Here is an 18,491-nt window from a genome sequence, read left to right as displayed (position 1 = left end):
CAGTGTCCTGCATGAGGTTACCTTGTCAGTCTGCCTATCATTCAAAGTCTGGAGGATTCTGTTTCTCTCAGCTGTTCGTTTGTTCAACTCTGCATTTAACCCATTCATCACCTTGTCTTCTACTACAGTTTCACAGTGATCTCCGGAACCCGCAAGTAACCCAATTCAGTACTTTTTATTTGCTATGTTGTCATTTCAAGGATAATTCATCACAGTTTCTCAGTTAACCCTCAAAACTCCATTGCAAATTCTTACAGTTAATTCACCATGTCTGCATTAACCAGTTAAACACAATCTGCAGTTCAGCATCAAAGCTTGTTTATATTTGGACAATTCAACATTTATTCTTCAGCTTGTTTTTGCATATGTTTCCATGAACATTTCTTTTATTTATTTTTGAGTTTTCTCTTGCATATTATTTCTGCCATTCTTGCAATATTTCAGTATAATGATGATTAACAACTAGTCATTTAACTCCTTACTGAATTGTTATTTAATAAATATATGAAGCGGAACTTTCTTCGTCCTCCCTGCTTTCTTCATACCCCAGCACCTACACCTGTGGTTGGTTCCGGGTTAACGGATTCACAAAAACACCCGGGCCTGACAGTCTGCTTCCCAGTTGTCCACTCCTGGAATGAAGATCGCTGACAACGCACTTGTATGCCTTTCCGCCCAGTGGAGAATCTTTGTGGCCTCTGCCATCGCCGCTCTGCTTTTTGTTCCGCCCTGGGCCCCTCTAGGAGGCGAGAGCTGTGCAGCCACCATAGGAGTGAGATTCTGGTTTTTGAAATCCGGTGCATGTGGAGGTGGGATGCGGACCACTTGTCCAACAGGTCCCACTGGAAAACTCTGGCATGGAATCTGCCAAACTGAATGGCCTCATACCGCTACCATCTTCCCCAGTAATCGAGTGCATTGATGGATTGACACTTTTGCTGGTTTCAGAATTTGTTGGACCAGACTCTGAATTTCTAGAGCCTTTTCCACTGGAAGGAAAACCCTCTGTAATTTTGTGTCCAGAACCATTCCCAAAAACGACAGCCACTTTGTCGGAGTCGACTGCGATTTTGGCAAGTTTAGGAGCCAACCATGATGTTGCAGAACTGTCAGGGAGAGTGAAATGTTCTGGACCAATTGGTCCATGGATCTCGCCTTTATCAGGAGATCGTACAAGTACGGGATAATTGTGACTCCCTGCTTGCGCAGGAGAACCATCATTTCTGCCATTACCTTGGTGAAAACTCTCGGAGCCGTGGACAGACCGAACGGCAACGTCTGAAATTGGTAATGACAATCCTGAACTGCAAACCTCAGGTAAGCCTGATGCGGAGGATATATGGGGACATGCAAGTAGGCATCCTTTATGTCCACCGACACCATAAAATCCCCTTCCTCCAGGCTGGAGATTACTGCTCAGAGAGAATCCAACTTGAATTTGAATCTTAGGTAGAAATTGAGGGATTTTAGGTTCAGAATTGGTCTGTCAAAATAAGAGGGATTTGAGGACTGCGCTTTTTCGCCTCACTTGATCAATTTACAGCTGCTATGGAGAAAAAAAAGGCTTTCCACTAGCCTCTTAAAATCTAAACCAAAAAATAAAATAAAATATCTCCCAGCGCTTATAATTCTCAAGTGTATCAATATATTTCCTGCTATAGTAGTCGAAGTACTCAATTTTTATGAATAAATACAATAAAAATGTTCTTTCATAAAGATAATATTTTCTTTATTTAAAGTATGGTGTTAACAACACATAAAAAAGGGGGGGGGGGGTTAGGGGGATCTGTTCTAATACTATTAACCAATTAAAATCAATAAAATTGTGATCCATATACCGGTATACTTTAGACAAGAAACAGGTTTAATTGGTTAATAGTATTAGATCAGATCCCCCTAACCCCCCCCCCCTTTTTATGTGTTGTTAACACCATACTTTAAATAAAGAAAATATTATCTTAATGAAAGAACATTTTTATTGTATTTATTCATAAAAATTGAGTACTTCGACTACTATAGCAGGAAATATATTGATACACTTGAGAATTATAAGCGCTGGGAGATATTTTATTTTATTTTTTGGTTCAGAATTGGTCTGACCGAGCCGTCCGGCTTAGGGACCACGAACAGGCTCGAATAAAAGCCTTCTCCCTGTTGTGACGGGGGAACCTCAATAATGACCTGATTTTGACACAACTTTTGTATTGCGTCACATACTACCTCCCTGTCCGGCAGAGAAACTGGTAAGGTCGATTTAAAATATCATCGAGGGGGAACGTTTTGAAACTCCAATTTGTACCCCTGGTACACTATTTCTAATACCCATGGGTCCAGGTCCGAGCGAACCCAGAACTGACTGAAGAGTTTTAGACGTGCCCCCACCTATGCGGATTCCCGCAAAGGAGCCCCAGAGTCATGCACTGGATTTGGCAGAAACTGGGGAGGACTTCTACTGGGAACCTGCCACTGCCGGTGATCTTTTACCTTTTCCCTTCCTTCTAGCAGCAAGGAAGGAAAACCTCGGCCCTTTCTGTATTTATTGGGCCGAAATTACTGCATCTGATAGTGGCGTGTTTTCTTTTGTTGTGGAGGAGCATAAGGTAAAAATTATGACTTACCCGTTATAGCTGTAGATACCAAATCAGTGAGACCGTCACCAAACAAGACACCACCTTTATATGGTAGAGATTCCATATTTTTCTTGGAGTCAGCATCAGCATTCCATTGATGAATCCACAAAGCTCGCCTTGCCGAGACTGCCATGGCATTGGCCTTTGATCCCAAAAGGCCTATATCTCTTGCCGCTTCCTTTAGGTAGGCCGCAGCGTCCCTGATATAACCCAGCGTTAAGAGGATGCTATCCCTATCTAGGGTATCTATATCAGATGACAAGTTATCTGCCCACTTCTCAATAGCACTACTCACCCACGCAGATGCAGTTGTTGGTCTGAGCAGTGTACCTGTGGTGACATAAATGGATTTTAACGTAGTTTCCTGCCTACGATCCGCAGAATCCTTAATAGCTGCCGTGTCTGGAGACGGGAGAGCCACCTTTTTTGACAACCGCGATAGAGCCTTGTCCACCATGGGTGGTGACTCCCACTTTTCTCTATGCCCAGAGGTAAACGGATACGCCACCGGAATCCTTTTGGGAATTTTAAACTTTTTGTCAGGATTTTCCCAAAGCTTTTCAAAAAAAAAGAGTGTTCAGTTCATGAGAGGGAGGAAACGTTACCTCAGGTTTCTATTCCTTGTACATACAGACCCTTTTATCTGGGACAGCAGGGTCTTCAGAGATATGTAATACGTCTTTTATCGCCACAATCATGTACTTGAATGCTCTTTGCCAATTTTGGATTCTAATCTGACATCACTATAATCGACACTGGAGTCGGTGTAAGTGTCGGTATCCATGTCTGCCGACTGGGCAAACTAACGTTTTTGTGACCCCGAGGGGGTCTGAACTTGTAATAACACATCCTCCACAGATTTCTTCCATGCCTGGTTCTGAGATTCAGATTTATCTAATCTCTTGGTAATAAGAGCCACATTAGCATTTAAAGCATTTAACACATTTACACAATCAGGAGTCGGTGGTGGCGACAGGGTCACCCCCACAGCCGTTTGTGTGCCTAATACAGTCTCCTCCTGAGAAGAGCACTCCGCCTCAGACATGCCGACACACGTGCACAAAACACCCATAACACACTGGGCATATAGGGGACAGACCCACAGTACAGCCTGTCAGAGAGACACAGAGGAAGTTTGCCAGCTCACAACCCAGCGCTTAAACCTGGTTCTGACACAGTAATAGAATGTCCCAGACCTGCAGCGCTTTTATAATAACTTATATTGCACCAAAAATCACTGTGGCCCCCCTTCCCCCGTTTTGCACCCTGTTACTTGTACAGCAGTGTGAGGAAGGACCAGCATCTCTGCAGCTTCTGTGAAGAGAAAATGGCGCTGATGTGGAGCTGTGAGGACTAAGCCCCGCCCCCAAAAATCTTTATACTGGCGGAGGTTAGGACAGTGGCTTAGCACCTTGTCCCCTCTTGCCAGTCACTTTTTTAGAGGTGTATAAGCTGCCCAGGGTGCCCCCCCCCCTCCCTGCTCCCTGCACCCTGTAGTGCCGCTGAGTGTGGGAGCATGGCGCGCAGCGAGGCCGCTGTGCGGTACCTCTAAAGCAGTCACTGAAATCTTCTGTCTTCTTCTACTCACCTGACTTCTGGCTCTGCAAGGGGGATGACGGCCGGCTCTGGGAATGAGCCCCTAGGTGTACCTAGTGATCAAACCCTCAGAAGCTAATGGTGTCCTGTAGCCAAGAAGCAGTGCCTTTAAATCACTGGAAGTAGGTCTAACTTCTCTCCCCTAAGTCCCACGAAGCAGGGAGACTGTTGCCAGCAGATCTCCCTGAAAATAAAAAACCTAACATAAGTCTTTTCAGAGAAACTCAGTAGAGCTCCTCAGAGTGCATCCAGTCTGCCTGGGCACAAGTCCAAAACTTTAGTCTGGAGGTCGGGCACAGAGGGAGGAGCCAGTTCACACCCTTTCAAAGTCTTAAAGTGCCCATGTCTCCTGCGGATCCCGTCTATACCCCATGGTTCTTATGGTATCCCCAGCATCCTCTAGGACGTATGAGAAAATAGGAGCAAAACACTGCTCCCGGGCAACAGAGCAGTGGGATTGGCATTACCACTACTAGGTCCAGGACTAAACATTGCGGTGCAACAAGGGCAGAATGGATCCAACCACTGACACTTAAGGTACACAGTTAACACAGTATAAAGACCTATCCACCTAATGATGAAATCTGCATTGAAGGCCAGAAGCCTAGAGGTGCACCAAAGAAAACAGGATTTGAAAATAGGGCAGATACATTAGCAATATCAGTGAACAATAGACAACCCTACCTAAAGAGCAAAAGAAAAGTACCATTATTGGATACAGACACTGTTACAACAGCAGGCATTGACTATAAAATCTGGTCCCATGAGGGGAAAGCGTATATTCGAAATCTAATATTTCACAATACCACGTCCTCACCCTTATTGTACAAGCAAAAGAAAAAAACAAAACCTAAATAGTAGTTCATAGAGCAGTCACATCATATAGCCTGTCATTGGTCTGAGGAATGAGTCTAGTAAGAAAGGTCATGCTCTCCTAGCAGGGGGCCAGAAAAGCAACTCATACTTTTGAACCACTGACATACTATGTGACAATTCAATAAAAGGTCAGAGACAGAGCACAAGTCTCATGTCTTTGCAGCTGGTGAGGATGTAGAGGAGTGATTATGCTTCTGCTGGGGATGAGGGAGAACCCACCACTTGAAACAGCGGATCAGCCTGGGGAGCTTGGGGAGGAGAGATCCGTGAACTAAGAGATTGCCAGTCGAGAGTCCGAACAAAGTCAATGTCAGTGTGGAACAAAAAAGGTGCAACGTCGTCAAGACCCTGGATTGTGGCAGACTTTCTGCCAATAGTAGCTGTAAGGTTAAATGGAAATCCCCATCTGTATTTTTTGTTCCGCTTGTGGAGGGCATCTGTCAGGGGTCACAGCTGGTGTCTAGATTGCAATGAGAGATCCTGAAAACTTGGATGGGATGGCCATCAAACTAGAGACCCTCAGAGTTACGGAGTCTTTAGTCACATGATAGGGTGAATGTGTCAGAAAATATCAGCCATCCTTCCTCATGGAGACCTTACATGGCCAGCAGGGGAGGCATCGTCCCCCAGCAATAGGAAAGTATCTTACATGTCAAAAGCAGTATGTCACAAAACGGAGGTTTACAGAGCTTCCCTGTCGCAATTTTGACCTACCTGCGGTGCAGTCCAAAGTGCTGTGCGCCATTCGCTGGTCCATCCGGCGTCCCGCGCTGTCACTCACAGCATCCATTTCAGGATAGTTAGGCTTCGGTCCACTCTGATGCCTATCCTGGAGTACTACATGTTACTTTCTAATCAGCTGACTCTGCAGGGAACTTTCCAATCAGGTAGTGTTTCCATGACATGTGATCCCTTCAGCCTATCACTAGAGAGCAAGGGGTATATATTCCAGCTCCAAGCACTGGGAAGCTGTCAGTGCTTTGTTGTCCTCAAGCCTGTAGAGAGCTCCTGCAACCTCCTGCTTAAAGAGACAGTACATTACTAACTTCAGCACTTCCTGACTCCTGTCTCTGCAAGCCTGCATCACTGGTTATCATGTACTGCTGGTTCAATCCCAGCTATCCTGTACTGCTGGTTTAATCCCAGTTTGCAGCTATCATGTACTGCTGGTTCAATCCCAGCTTCCAGCTATACGGTACTGCTGGTTCAATCCCAGCTTCCAGCTATCCTGTAGTGGTGGATCAATCCCAGCTTCCAGCTATCTTGTACTGCTGGTTCCATCCCAGCTTCCAGCTATCAATCTCTACCACAAGCGTCACTCAGCTATCATTGCACTGGTATCCTCAGTGTTCTAGTTCCCCATAGTTGTACAAACACCTGTGACCAACCATAGTCTTTAGATGAACCTGCTACACCTGTATGAGCAGGCCATATATCAAACCCACACTACTATGTCCTTGGGACTCCAGCCAACTAGCTACTAGACCTTGTCTGGTTCCACAAGTACCACCAGCCATGACAAAGTGTTCCATGTAATTTTTCCCCTGAGGACTTGTAACTTTCTCAATTGTCCACTAGAGGTCACCCGCATCTCACATGATCACTGTCCTTACACAAGAACTCTAGCAAAAACAGCAAGCAGACTAAAGTAGGTTCTGTCTGATCAATATGGTAAAATCCATGTGATGCTTCATGTGGAAAGACTATTTATTATAGCTGTAAACATGTTAGAATATTACAAGGTTATGCAGAAATAATGTGTCCTCAGCTCCTGAGGAAAAAGCTGGTCACTTTCCACTGGAATATTGGGTGGGGTGGGGTATTCCCCAAATCTATGTACCCTGCACTTTATCCTCTGGTTTCCTTAATGACTCACCGGCCTCCACAGTTCTCTCAGGGCTTGAGGGAGTCCTCAGAGTACTGGGGAATGGTCCTCAAAATGGGTGCCGTCACCTAACAGGCTGGGAAGGATGTCTGCATTGCTGGCTGCTTCCTAGTCTCAGGCAGCCGCCCACAGACCTCCTGGCCTCTCCAACGGAAAGGTGGCCAGTCACCAGCTGCTGCTTCTTGAACACACGCAGCGACTGAGTCCAGGTCTTTGGAACCCGACGGCGGACGGACATCCAGCGCGAGTCCTCGGCTTCCAACCTGCGGAAGGCCGCAACCCACGAGAGCTGGGGAAAGCTCTCTGGCTCCATAGCACCAAAAGCTCTGGCCACTAAGAAGGTGAGGGGTACTAAGGGGGAACAGATAACCACTTGAGGGGCACAAGGAATAGCGGTTTAAGAGCGCTCAGGATGGAGCTCTGCTGGGACACTTCTTCTCCCCTCAGTGTCCAGGCCCCGCCCCCGTCCTGTCATACTTTGAATACAGTCTCAGACATGCACACAGATATACAGTCAAAATTAGAAAAAGCAGTAGGTGCTACTTATTACACAAGTGTGACTTTTCAAATTTCGAGAGTTTTATCTGTATGAGACTGAGCATTGGACCAATGCTTTAATGCGTAAGTTTGCGTCTGTATACACTATTTTTATTTATTGATTTATTTATTTTTGGTCCCAACAGAGTGAATATTTTCTACAGCGTCCCTTTATTTAGAGTACACTATACACTTCACGTTCCTGATTGACTCTCTCTGTTTGACTGTTAGTCTGTATGTATAACATTACAGTTGTCACTCTACATTTGCCAGAGCTTGCTAAGAGTACACTATTACAGTACAACTACTGTACATCAATCCGGCGCTATTCACTGTACAGTACTGGATTAGTGGAGCATTAGCCACCCAGTGGCTAAGATGTATATTGCATGCTGTGTATGTTGTCAGGCATCAACAAGCCTCTCCATGCAACACCTCAACAACCTGAGCTATATCTAAGGTGGGACAAATACTCCATTTAGGTGGAGAAACTGCAACGTCAGTTCTGTGTACAGACTCCATCTGTACACAGAACTGACAGGTAATACAGACTTTCCTGGTGTCTCCTATCTGACATCTTACTGTTCCCACTATGGGGGATATCCAATTACCCACAGTGCATTACTGCAGGTAATGGTATCGCCCAGGGCTATCCTATTAGCCCCAATAAGCCGGCATGAGCTGCGACTTATCTGGGTTTTTCTGATACTGCACTGGGTGCCAGCTCCTGACAGCTCCCATTGCAGCGCTGCACCTCCAGGTCCCCACTCACATGACCACTCCCCCGTCATGTGACCACCATGGAAGAGGGGGGATGTGGGTCGCTATGCTGCCGTGGCACCCTCACTGCAGTCCCAGCCTACTGATGCTGCGGTGGGCATGAGACAAGTCACCGTGGCTTATCAGGGATTTCGTTTCAGCTGTCCTCGGGTAGGCAAAACCAAAAAGCCTGTAAAAAAAAAAAAAAACCCACTGATGAATCATCTAGCAAAATACAAAAAAAACGCACCCAATGTTTTATCTCCAGTAATAGGATACTGCACTACTGTGGTGTTCTGGTGTATCCTGCAGAGGTAGATGCAGATTGTTTTTTTGTGTTATGCAATCAGCCCAGACTAATATATGGAGTCAGATTAATAGTGACTATTGTCAGAGTTTTACTAAAATGTTTATTGTGTGAAAACCAGACAATGGGAACTGCTGTCACACCAATTATAAAGCTATGGGTTGAGGACAAAAGACTTAGGGGTTCATTCAAACCCGTCCGCATCAGCGGTCTGCAGCGCAGTTTCCCCGATTGATGCCACAGCAACATGATTGACCGCTAAGGGCATTTGCAGGGCAGCGATGCTGCGATGGGGGGAGGGGCAGTATGAGATAATTTTCGGGCCGGCTGCTTGATGTCACACAGCCGCTATGAACAAAAAAAAAAAATGGCTGCCGACAGCGCAGCCAGGGGTCAACCTTAATTCCGATACATATGCAATTAGATTGCGGAAGCATTGTGCGGCCACTAGCATGTGCATAGAGGAACGCAGATCTATCTGCATATACAGCCATCCACATTCATCTCCGAATAACCCCCATGATTTCATCCACCTACCCTCATCTATATTCTATACATCAGTAACATAATCAGTAACTACACCTACAGCCTGATAACTGATATATACTGTACACCAACATTGTATCTACTGTATATTGGGGGTAATTCCAAGTTGATTGCAGTAGAAATTTTGTTAGCAGTTGGGCAAAACCATGTGCACTGCAGGGGAGGCAGATATAACATGTGATTAGAGAGATATAGATTTGGGTGGGTTATTTTGTTTCTGTGCAGGGTAAATACTGGCCGCTTTATTTTTACACTGCAAATTAGATTGCAGGTTGAACACACCCCACCCAAATCTAACTCTCTCTGCACATGTTACATCTGCCTCCCCTGCAGTGCACATGGTTTTGCCCAACTGCTAAAAAAATTCCTGCTGCAATCATTTTGGAATTACCCCCATTACACAGTGTTATTCTGTCAGTAACGACATCATGCTGAGTGTGAGGCTGGAAATGATAAAAAATTAGCTTATTCCAGTGGCAAATGGAGGATTTCTAGAGGGGGGTTTCCTTTCCAAATGCAATCTGCAAATATCACACTCTGCAGAACATGGAATACAGTATATATTATCTATAGGGGAAGCGGTTACAATACCGCTATTCAGGATACCGGCTGTAACAATACAGGTGCCGGAATCCCAAAAGGGGGTGAAATGCTGCCGCTGGATTACCGGCAACACAGGCTATTCTCCCTCTGTGGATGTCCATGGCACCAATAGAGGGAGAATATAACCTGTGGTGAGCGCAGCAATCCGGCAAGGGATCATGACAGCCGGGATCCCGTCCGATGGCAATTCGTACATATCCCATCTATAGCATAGGCCGGAGCGGTTCTTGGTGCGGGCAAGCAATGCCTGCGCCCGGGGCGCTGCGGCCTGGGGGCACGGCCGGAGTCACCCTGTAGGCACCGCCGCCTACCCGCACCCCGCTCCCCGGCTGCAGCAGACGCCGTGGGCGTCCGCTGCAGCCGGCTCCAGTGACAGACAGAGAGGAGCCGCGGGAGGCAAAAGACGGAGCAGCAGCGGGGGCGATCGGGAAGCAGGAGCGGGGCAGTGGTAGGTATTGGGGTTGTGTGTGTGTGTGTGTGTGTGTGTGTGTGTGTGTGTGTTTGACAGCGGCAGGGGGCACAGCAGCAGAGGGCACAACTCCAAGGGGCACAGCAGCAGAGGGCACAACTACTGGGGGCACAGCAGCAGAGGGCACAACTCCAAGGGGCACAGCAGCAGAGGGCACAACTACTGGGGGCACAGCAGCAGAGGGCACAACTACTGGGGCAAATCTACTGGGAGCAACACAACTACTGGGGGCAAAGCAACAGGGGGCAATGCAACAAGCGACGGAGCACAACTAATGGGGGCACAGCTACAGGGGCAAATCAACTGGGGGGCACAATTACTTGGGGCAAATCTGGGAGCATAACTGGCCACGCCCCTCCCCTATGAAGCCACACCCCTATTTTTTGTCGCACACCTTTAAACATTATAGAACCAGTACTGCACTTTCTAAGCATACATTCTCCCACCTCATGGTAAGGCTCCTGTCTCTTCTTTCTAGTGCACTGAATGAGGGCTCAGAACCACACACACACACACACACACACACACACACACACACACACACACACACACACACACACACACACACACACACGGCAAACTTGGTGGAAAAAGCTGCTACCACTGGGCATGTGCAGCAGCTCTGCATGATGCGGCAGCAGTTCTAATAATCGTATTATATACCATTGCTAATGTTGTCATAATTTGGCACTTGCCAAGAGGGGGGGGGGGGGGTGTTATGGGCAACCGGTCCCCCCCACCCCCACTGCGTTTGGCTATGTATTCAGATCCCTCATCTCTCATCAGGTTGCAGAACTGTGATCTGACCTCCTCCTTCTGTGATGACCTCCTCTCTGCTATTACTACAAACCGCTCTCTGACCAGACTGGACTTGTCACGGAATGCCCTGGAGGACACTGGAATAACACGTCTGTGTGAGGGACTGAGACACCCGGCCTGTACCCTGCAGGATCTTACGTAAGAACTGTCCTAGTATTTATATATCGGATAAGTCAGAACAGCACATAGACAACAGAGTGCAAAGTTGCAGAATATTTAGTTATGGTAATTTCCCATCTGAAAAAATAAATATACTGTATATATAAATAGCTTTTATGTATTGTTAAGTTATAACTTTGTTTCATGTACAATAAGTGATCAGTATGATTTACCTGCAGCCGGAATGCCGGCCGTCGGTACACTAATGATGGCATACCGGCTGCGAGGCGAGTGCAAAGAGTCCACTCGCAGGCTCGCTGCGCTAGCCACAGGTGCTATTCCCACTCTATGGGTGTTGTGGACACCCACAAGTGGGAATAGCCCCTGTGATTGCAGCCGTCGGCATTGTCGGCTGTCGGGACTCCTGCGTCGGTATCCTGGTCGCCGGGATCCCGACTGCTGGCAGATCAACTGCATCCCGTTAATATAGTGGCAACTTTTTTTACATTAGTTATTAGTATTTCTAGGTATTTTGTAACACAGGAAATTACATTCTTATATTTGGAGACTTAGGCAGACTGAGGTGATAATTATATCCTTCATAAGTACCAGGGTTTAAAAAAACACTAATACAATAAAGGTTATGTGCGGACCACAAAATAAGGAAAAATCTGCATGAAGATTCTGATGTGCGATGACACACCTTGCTCAATTTTGTATGATTTGTATAGTAGCTTCTTCTTTGCAGCCATAGGCGTGCGCACAGAGGGTGCCTGGTGCGCACAGGCACCGCCTAATGTCCGGCACCCCCCTCACCATTACTGGATTTACCTATGCTGTCAAAGCGGAGGCATAGATCCCTATGAGTCAGTGGGGATCCCGAGACATGCCTGACTTGAGTAGGAGCCGGCACTACAGTGATCAAATAAACTACAGCTCCCAGCAGCCCTTGCTGCCGGAAGCTGAAGCTTTATATTCAGTTTAACTAAGTTAGTGCGGCTGTACGCAGGGGCGGATTGGGCCGGTCCATATGTCCTCGACTAATAGTGACCTTCTGGTAAGGGTGTCGTACCTGCACCCCCCGCCATCCTGGTGTTGCACCCGCGCCGCCCACCCACCATTGCACCGATGAAGGCCCGTGGTGTCCGGCGGCATGACTTCACTACAGCAGTGCAGCTCCTACCTTGTTAGGGCAGCTGCTGGGAGTGCGGCAGCGACCCTAATGCTGCTGCCTGCCCTCACCATCCTCTGGCTCCTCTTGGCTCCCAGAAGGTGAGGCGGCTGGCAGGACACAGAGACATAGAAGGAGGGACATACACAGAGACACACAGAAAAGGACGGACGGACAGAGAGAGAGACATACTGTGTAGAATGAAGGGGGGGGGGGGGAGTGACAGAGAAACATAGAATAAAGGGGGACAGAGAGACATACAGGTATATGCAATTGCGGTCGAATTCGCGGCAATTTTCGCCGTTTTTTAATTCGACTCAATACGACAGGTGAATCCCGGAAGGTGGCTTCCGGAATTCACCATATTCAATGAAAAACGGATTCGCCAGAGTCGCGGGCGAAAATCGGCCGATTTGGCGGATTTTGCCGCGATTTTAAAAAACGGTAAAAAAACGTGAAAAACCCGGAAAAAAAATGGCGTGGGGTCCCCCCTCCAAAGCATAACCAGCCTCGGGCTCATCGAGCTGGTCCTGGTTCTAAAAATGCAGGGGAAAAATTGGCCAGGGATCCCCCGTATTTTTAAAACCAGCACCGGGCTCTGCGCCTGGTGCTGGTGCCAAAAATACGGGGGACAAAAAGAGTAGGGGTCCCCCGTATTTTTAACACCAGCATCGGGCTCCACTAGCTGGACAGATAATGCCACAGCCGGGGGTCACTTTTATGCCGTGCCCTGCGGCCGTGGCATTAAATATCCAACTAGTCACCCCTGGCCGGGGTACCCTGGGGGATTGGGGACCCCTTCAATCAAGGGGTCCCCCCCCCAGCCACCCAAGGGCCAGGGGTGAAGCCCGAGGCTGTCCCCCCCCATCCAATGGGCTGCGGATGGGGGGGCTGATAGCCTTTTGTGATAATAAAAAGATATTGTTTTTTCCAGCAGTACTACAAGTCCCAGCAAGCCTCCCCCGCAAGCTGGTACTTGGAGAACCACAAGTACCAGCATGCGGGAGAAAAACGGGTCCGCTGGTACCTGTAGTACTACTGGGGAAAAAATACCCAAATAAAAACAGGACACACACACCTTGATAGTAAAACTTTATTACACACTACCGACACACACATACTTACCTATGTTGACACGCCGACTGCCACAGTCTGACGATCCGAGGGTACCTGTGAAAAAATTATACTCACCTTCCAGCGTCCAGAGATAAATCCACGTCCAGAGAGTAAAATCCACGTACTTGTTTAAAAAAAAAAAAACGCAAAAACCCGCTCCATACCGGACTAGAAAGGGGTCCAATGCTTTCACATCAGACCCCTTTCTCCCGAATGCCGGGACATCACGTGACTCCTGTCACTGACGTCCCTTCAGCCAATCAGGAAGCGCTACTTCCGTGGCGCTCACCTGATTGGCTGTGCGCTGTCTGTACTGTGACAGCACATCGCAAAGCCGCTCCATTACTTTCAATGGTGGGAACTTTGCGGGTAGCGGTGGGGTCACCCGCCGGTCAGCCGCTGACCGGCGGGTGACCTTACCGCTAGCCGCTAAGTTCCCACCATTGAAAGTAATGGAGCGGCTTTGCGATGTGCTGTCACAGTACAGACAGCGCACAGCCAATCAGGTGAGCGCAACGAAGTTGCGCTTCCTGATTGGCTTAGAGACCTTTCTGTGACAGCTGTCACTGACAGGTCTCATTCGTGGAAAGGTGTCCCATGTGTCAGCATGGGACCCCTTTCAGTCCGGCATGGAGCGGGTGTTCGGTTTGTTTTTTTGCCAAGTACGTGGATTTATCTCTGGACCATGGCTGAGGTGAGTATATTGATCTTTTCTTTTCAGGTATCCGTGGATTCTACATGGAGAAGAGGACCGATGTCGGCGTGTGAACATAGGTAAGTATGTGTGTGTCGACGTATGAAATAAAGTTTTACTGTCGACGGTGTGTGTGTCCTGTTTTTATTTGGGTATTTTTTTCCCAGTAGTACTACAGGTACCAGCGGGCCCGTTTTTCTCCCGCATGCTGGTACTTGTGGTTCTCCAAGTACCAGCTTGCGGGGGAGGCTTGCTGGGACTTGTAGTACTACTGGAAAAAACAATATCTTTTTATTATCACAAAAGGCTATCAGCCCCCCCATCCGCAGCCCATTGGATGGGGGGGACAGCCTCGAGCTTCACCCCTGGCCCTTGGGTGGCTGGGGGGGGGACCCCTTGATTGAAGGGGTCCCCACTCCCCCAGGGTACCCCGGCCAGGGGTGACTAGTTGGATATTTAATGCCACGGCCGCAGGGCACGGCATAAAAGTGACCCCCGGCTGTGGCATTATCTGTCCAGCTAGTGGAGCCCGATGCTGGTGTTAAAAATACGGGGGACCCCTACTCTTTTTGTCCCCCGTATTTTTGGCACCAGCACCAGGCGCAGAGCCCGGTGCTGGTTTTAAAAATATGGGGGATCCCCTGTCAATTTTTTCCCCGCATTTTTAGAACCAGGACCAGCTCGAAGAGCCCGAGGCTGGTTATGCTTTGGAGGGGGGACCCCACGCCATTTTTTTTTATGATTTCACCGTTCCAGCATAAAAAAAAAAAAAAAAAATATTTTTAAAAATATATAAATAATATTTGTGCCTCCAAAAAAAAAAAAAAAAAAGTACCTAATCCCTTCTAATATAAATAGATCTGCTATTCCCCCAAAAAAAAACACAAAAAAAACATGTTTAAATTTTTTTTATTTGTTTTCACCCTCCAAAGTGTGGCGGATTGAAAATGACGAATTTGCTGTCTAAAAGCACTGCTGTCGAATTTCCAAACTTGAATTGAATATGCTTTGGTCGAATTGCAGCACTTGTATCATTGCAGAAAAGTCGAATTTGCAAAAAGTCGAATTTCAAAAAGTCGAATTTTGAAAGTCCGTTTTTTGGTCGGAAAGCACTGAATTGCATAGGCGATTTTTTTTTTTGGTCGAAAATGACCCGAAATTCGACAATTTCGGGAATTCGACCGCAATTGCATATACCCCATAGAATGAAGGGGGATAGAGAGACAGAATGAAGTGGGGGAGGCTGTTCGACAGAGTGAATGGAGGGGAGCAGTGAGAGATGCAGGTGGAACATGATGGTTTGGCAGAGACACTGTTGTGAGATGATTATGTTGCTGAGAGATGGCACAGTAGTGATGGTGTGATGATAAATGACGCAGGGGGGTAGATAATGTGACTGAGAAATGCAGCAGAGAGATGGTATGGCTGAAAGTCAACGCAGGGAGGAGATTATAGTGTGGTGGAGAGACGCAAGAGGGAGGCTCATACTGTGTGGCGTAATGTGAATTCGGCTCATACTGTGTGGCGTAATGTGAATTTCAGGTCATACCGAGGGGTATGGGTCGTTAGGTAGACACAACTTAGGTCGACAGTCATTAGGTCAACATGCATTAGGTTGACAGGGACAATCGGTCGACATGGTCATTAGGTCGACAGGTTAAAAAGTCGACATGTTTTGTTTTTTTACTTTTTTGGCGTTGTTTTCTTCGTAAAGTGACAGGGAACCCTAATTAGGGCACAGTGTTCGCTCGCCATGCTTCGGGCAAGGTTACCGTTCCAATGGTAGTCCACGAAGTATGAAAAAATCCAAAAAAATTAAGGGAAAAAAAAAAGTGTGAAAAACTCATGTCGACCTATTGACCATGTCGACCTTCAGTGGTCGACCTAATGACTGTCGACCTAAGCTGTGTCGACCTAACGACCGTATCCCATACTGTGTGGCGTAAAGTGAATTTTACCTCATACTGTGTGGCGGTGAGCATGGGGACATGCATGACAAATGCTGGTGTCCTGCATATATAGAGAGCTTGATGGCGTAGAAAGAAAAAAACCAACAAACAGGGTGGGGTTTTACTGCACAGGATCACTCCTAGCCCTATTAACCCTCTAGCGTGAGTAGGAATGCTTAGAATTGCATAAGGAGATAGAAATACAAATTAATAACCAGATTCCATTCATTTGATGGCTGATGTTATGTCAGCAAAATCAATACTACAGGGATTGATGGTGCTCCCCAGAGTGAGAAAAAAAAAGTATTTTGGTGTGAGGAAAAAAGAAGTCTCTATGCTGGGGTCACTCTTAACTACAATAGGAAAACCAGTCCAGAACGGTAACCTCACCGCTGACCGCAAAGTTCCCACCATTGGCTACAATGGAGTGCATAGGCGCTACATTGTATCTGTGCTGTGTGCTGCCTCACAGACACTACAGGAGCACACAGCCAATCAGGAGAGTGCCACGACGTGGCGCTCCCCGATTGGCTGAAGGGACCCTCTTTGACAGGAGTCAGGGGGGGTCCTGGCAGTCGGGGAAAGGGGTCCCATGTGTAAACATGGGTCCCCTTTCAGTGCGTGGTCGGGTTTCCGTTTTATTATTTTGCCAAGTACGTGGATTATACAAAGGTCTGATTCTACAATGGATTATGTGAGCATAATTTTTTTCACAGGTACCCCAAGGATTCTACATGGAGAAGAGGACCAAGCCTCATGGGAACATAGGTAAGTATGTATGTATGGAGGTGTGCATGTATGTAATAAACTTATACTTTCACAGTGTGTGTGTGTCCTGTTTTTTGGGGGGTATTTTTTTTAGTAGTAGTACTACTACTACTACTACTACAGGTACCAGCGAGCCCGGTTTTCCACCGCATGCTGGTACTTGTGGTTCTCCAAGTACCAGCTTGTGGGGGAGGCTTGCTGGGACTTGTAGTACTGCTACTAAAAACAATATTCAAATTTTTTCAAAAGGCTGTCAGCCCCCCATCCGCCGCCCTTGGATGGGGGGCACAGCCTCGGGCTTCACCCATGGTCCTTGGGTGGCTGGAGGGGGGGGACCCCTTGATTTAAGGGGTTCCCACTCCTCCAGGGTACCCCGGCCAGGGGTAACTAGTCGGGTATGTAATGCCAGGGCCGCAGGGACCAGTATAAAAGTGTCCACCGGCTGTGGCATTATGTACCTGGCTAGTGGAACCTGGTGCTGGTTGATTAAATATGGGGGAACCCCTGTCATTTTTTTCCTTATATTTTTTCAACCAGGACCGGCTCAAAGAGCCCGAGGCTGGTTGTGCTTAGGAGGGGGGACCCCACGCAATTTTTTTCAGAATTTTTAAGACTTTAATCAACTTTTTAAAGGTACACAATGAATCCCTGCACGGATCTCACAGATCAGGCCGGGATTCATTGTGTTTTGTCAGGCAGTGTTTTACTCATCACTCCCGTAAAACACTGCCTGACATTACGAATCATATCGACATCGGAAAAAACGATTGTGCAAAACTCGGCAGCTTAGTGAATGATCGTATCAGCATTCAAAAAGTTGCAGTAAAATGCACCAGATACCATTCGAGTTCAAACACCCTTCAAAACGGCCAAAACATGAATCTTTGTAAATATACCCCAATGTGTCAAGTATACTTTCAAGCTATAAGGTACAAAATCTTTAACCGACACTGTACCTCTTTGGGCACTTATCCTGTGCAATCGCAGCTCCTAATTCAACAGCAATGTATCATATAAACCTTCAGGTTGTAAGATGCAGCAGAACAGTATGAAACACAAAATCTTTAACCGACACTGTACCTCTTTACTGTATCACATATTAATACGTTCAAAATCATTTTCATAGTTTTGCTTATAGTCCAAATAATATCATGTGAGCATCCAGCAAATAATATCACCAGCAATATAAGCTTAATGACCTCGATGCAAACGGTATCACATAGGCAATATCATAGAGGGATCGAGTAGAGAATAGTCCAGCAGATCTTGTCCTTGCCGATATCTGCTTTCACCTAAACCCCGAACAAAAAACCGTGACGTGACAAACTAAAAAAAAATAAGTGCTTGTGTAGTGCAAAAGTGCAAAACACGTGCATGAATAAATAAATAAGCCCCAGCCAGAAGGCCGGAGGGGTATAAAAAAAATTATCCCTGCCCTAGCCAAAAGGCCAGGGCAAAGGAAAGTGGGTGCAGACAGGAAGGGTTGAAGTGTCTTTGTGCATTGGTGGTCCGAATCCCCAATGCATTTCCAGCACCCCTGTCCCTTCCCGTGGCACAAAACCCCCTCGAGCTTAGAGCTGCTCCCGACCTCTCTGCCAGACCAAGCTTCATACCCACTCTGTGCCAGGGTCAACCCCGAGTACGAGAGTAGATACTAGACCAGGCCG

At 47.1% G+C, this 18,491-nt stretch overlaps 1 protein-coding gene across 5 annotated transcripts in view; it reads left to right on the top strand.

Moving 5' to 3' along the window:
• LOC135054806 (NACHT, LRR and PYD domains-containing protein 12-like) overlaps window positions 1-18,491 on the top strand; it is a 613,159-nt gene that overhangs the window by 168,085 nt on the left and 426,583 nt on the right. For all 5 annotated transcript variants that reach the window (XM_063958163.1, XM_063958164.1, XM_063958165.1 and 2 more), the window contains one exon: window positions 10,995-11,165. In XM_063958163.1, the coding sequence (XP_063814233.1) occupies window positions 10,995-11,165 (171 nt within the window). The remainder of the gene's footprint in view (window positions 1-10,994; window positions 11,166-18,491) is intronic.

Source organism: Pseudophryne corroboree, chromosome 3 (genome assembly GCF_028390025.1).
Source record: "Pseudophryne corroboree isolate aPseCor3 chromosome 3, aPseCor3.hap2, whole genome shotgun sequence".
NCBI classification, from domain to species: Eukaryota; Metazoa; Chordata; class Amphibia; order Anura; family Myobatrachidae; genus Pseudophryne; species Pseudophryne corroboree.
This window is presented reverse-complemented; position numbering and strand designations above follow the sequence as displayed.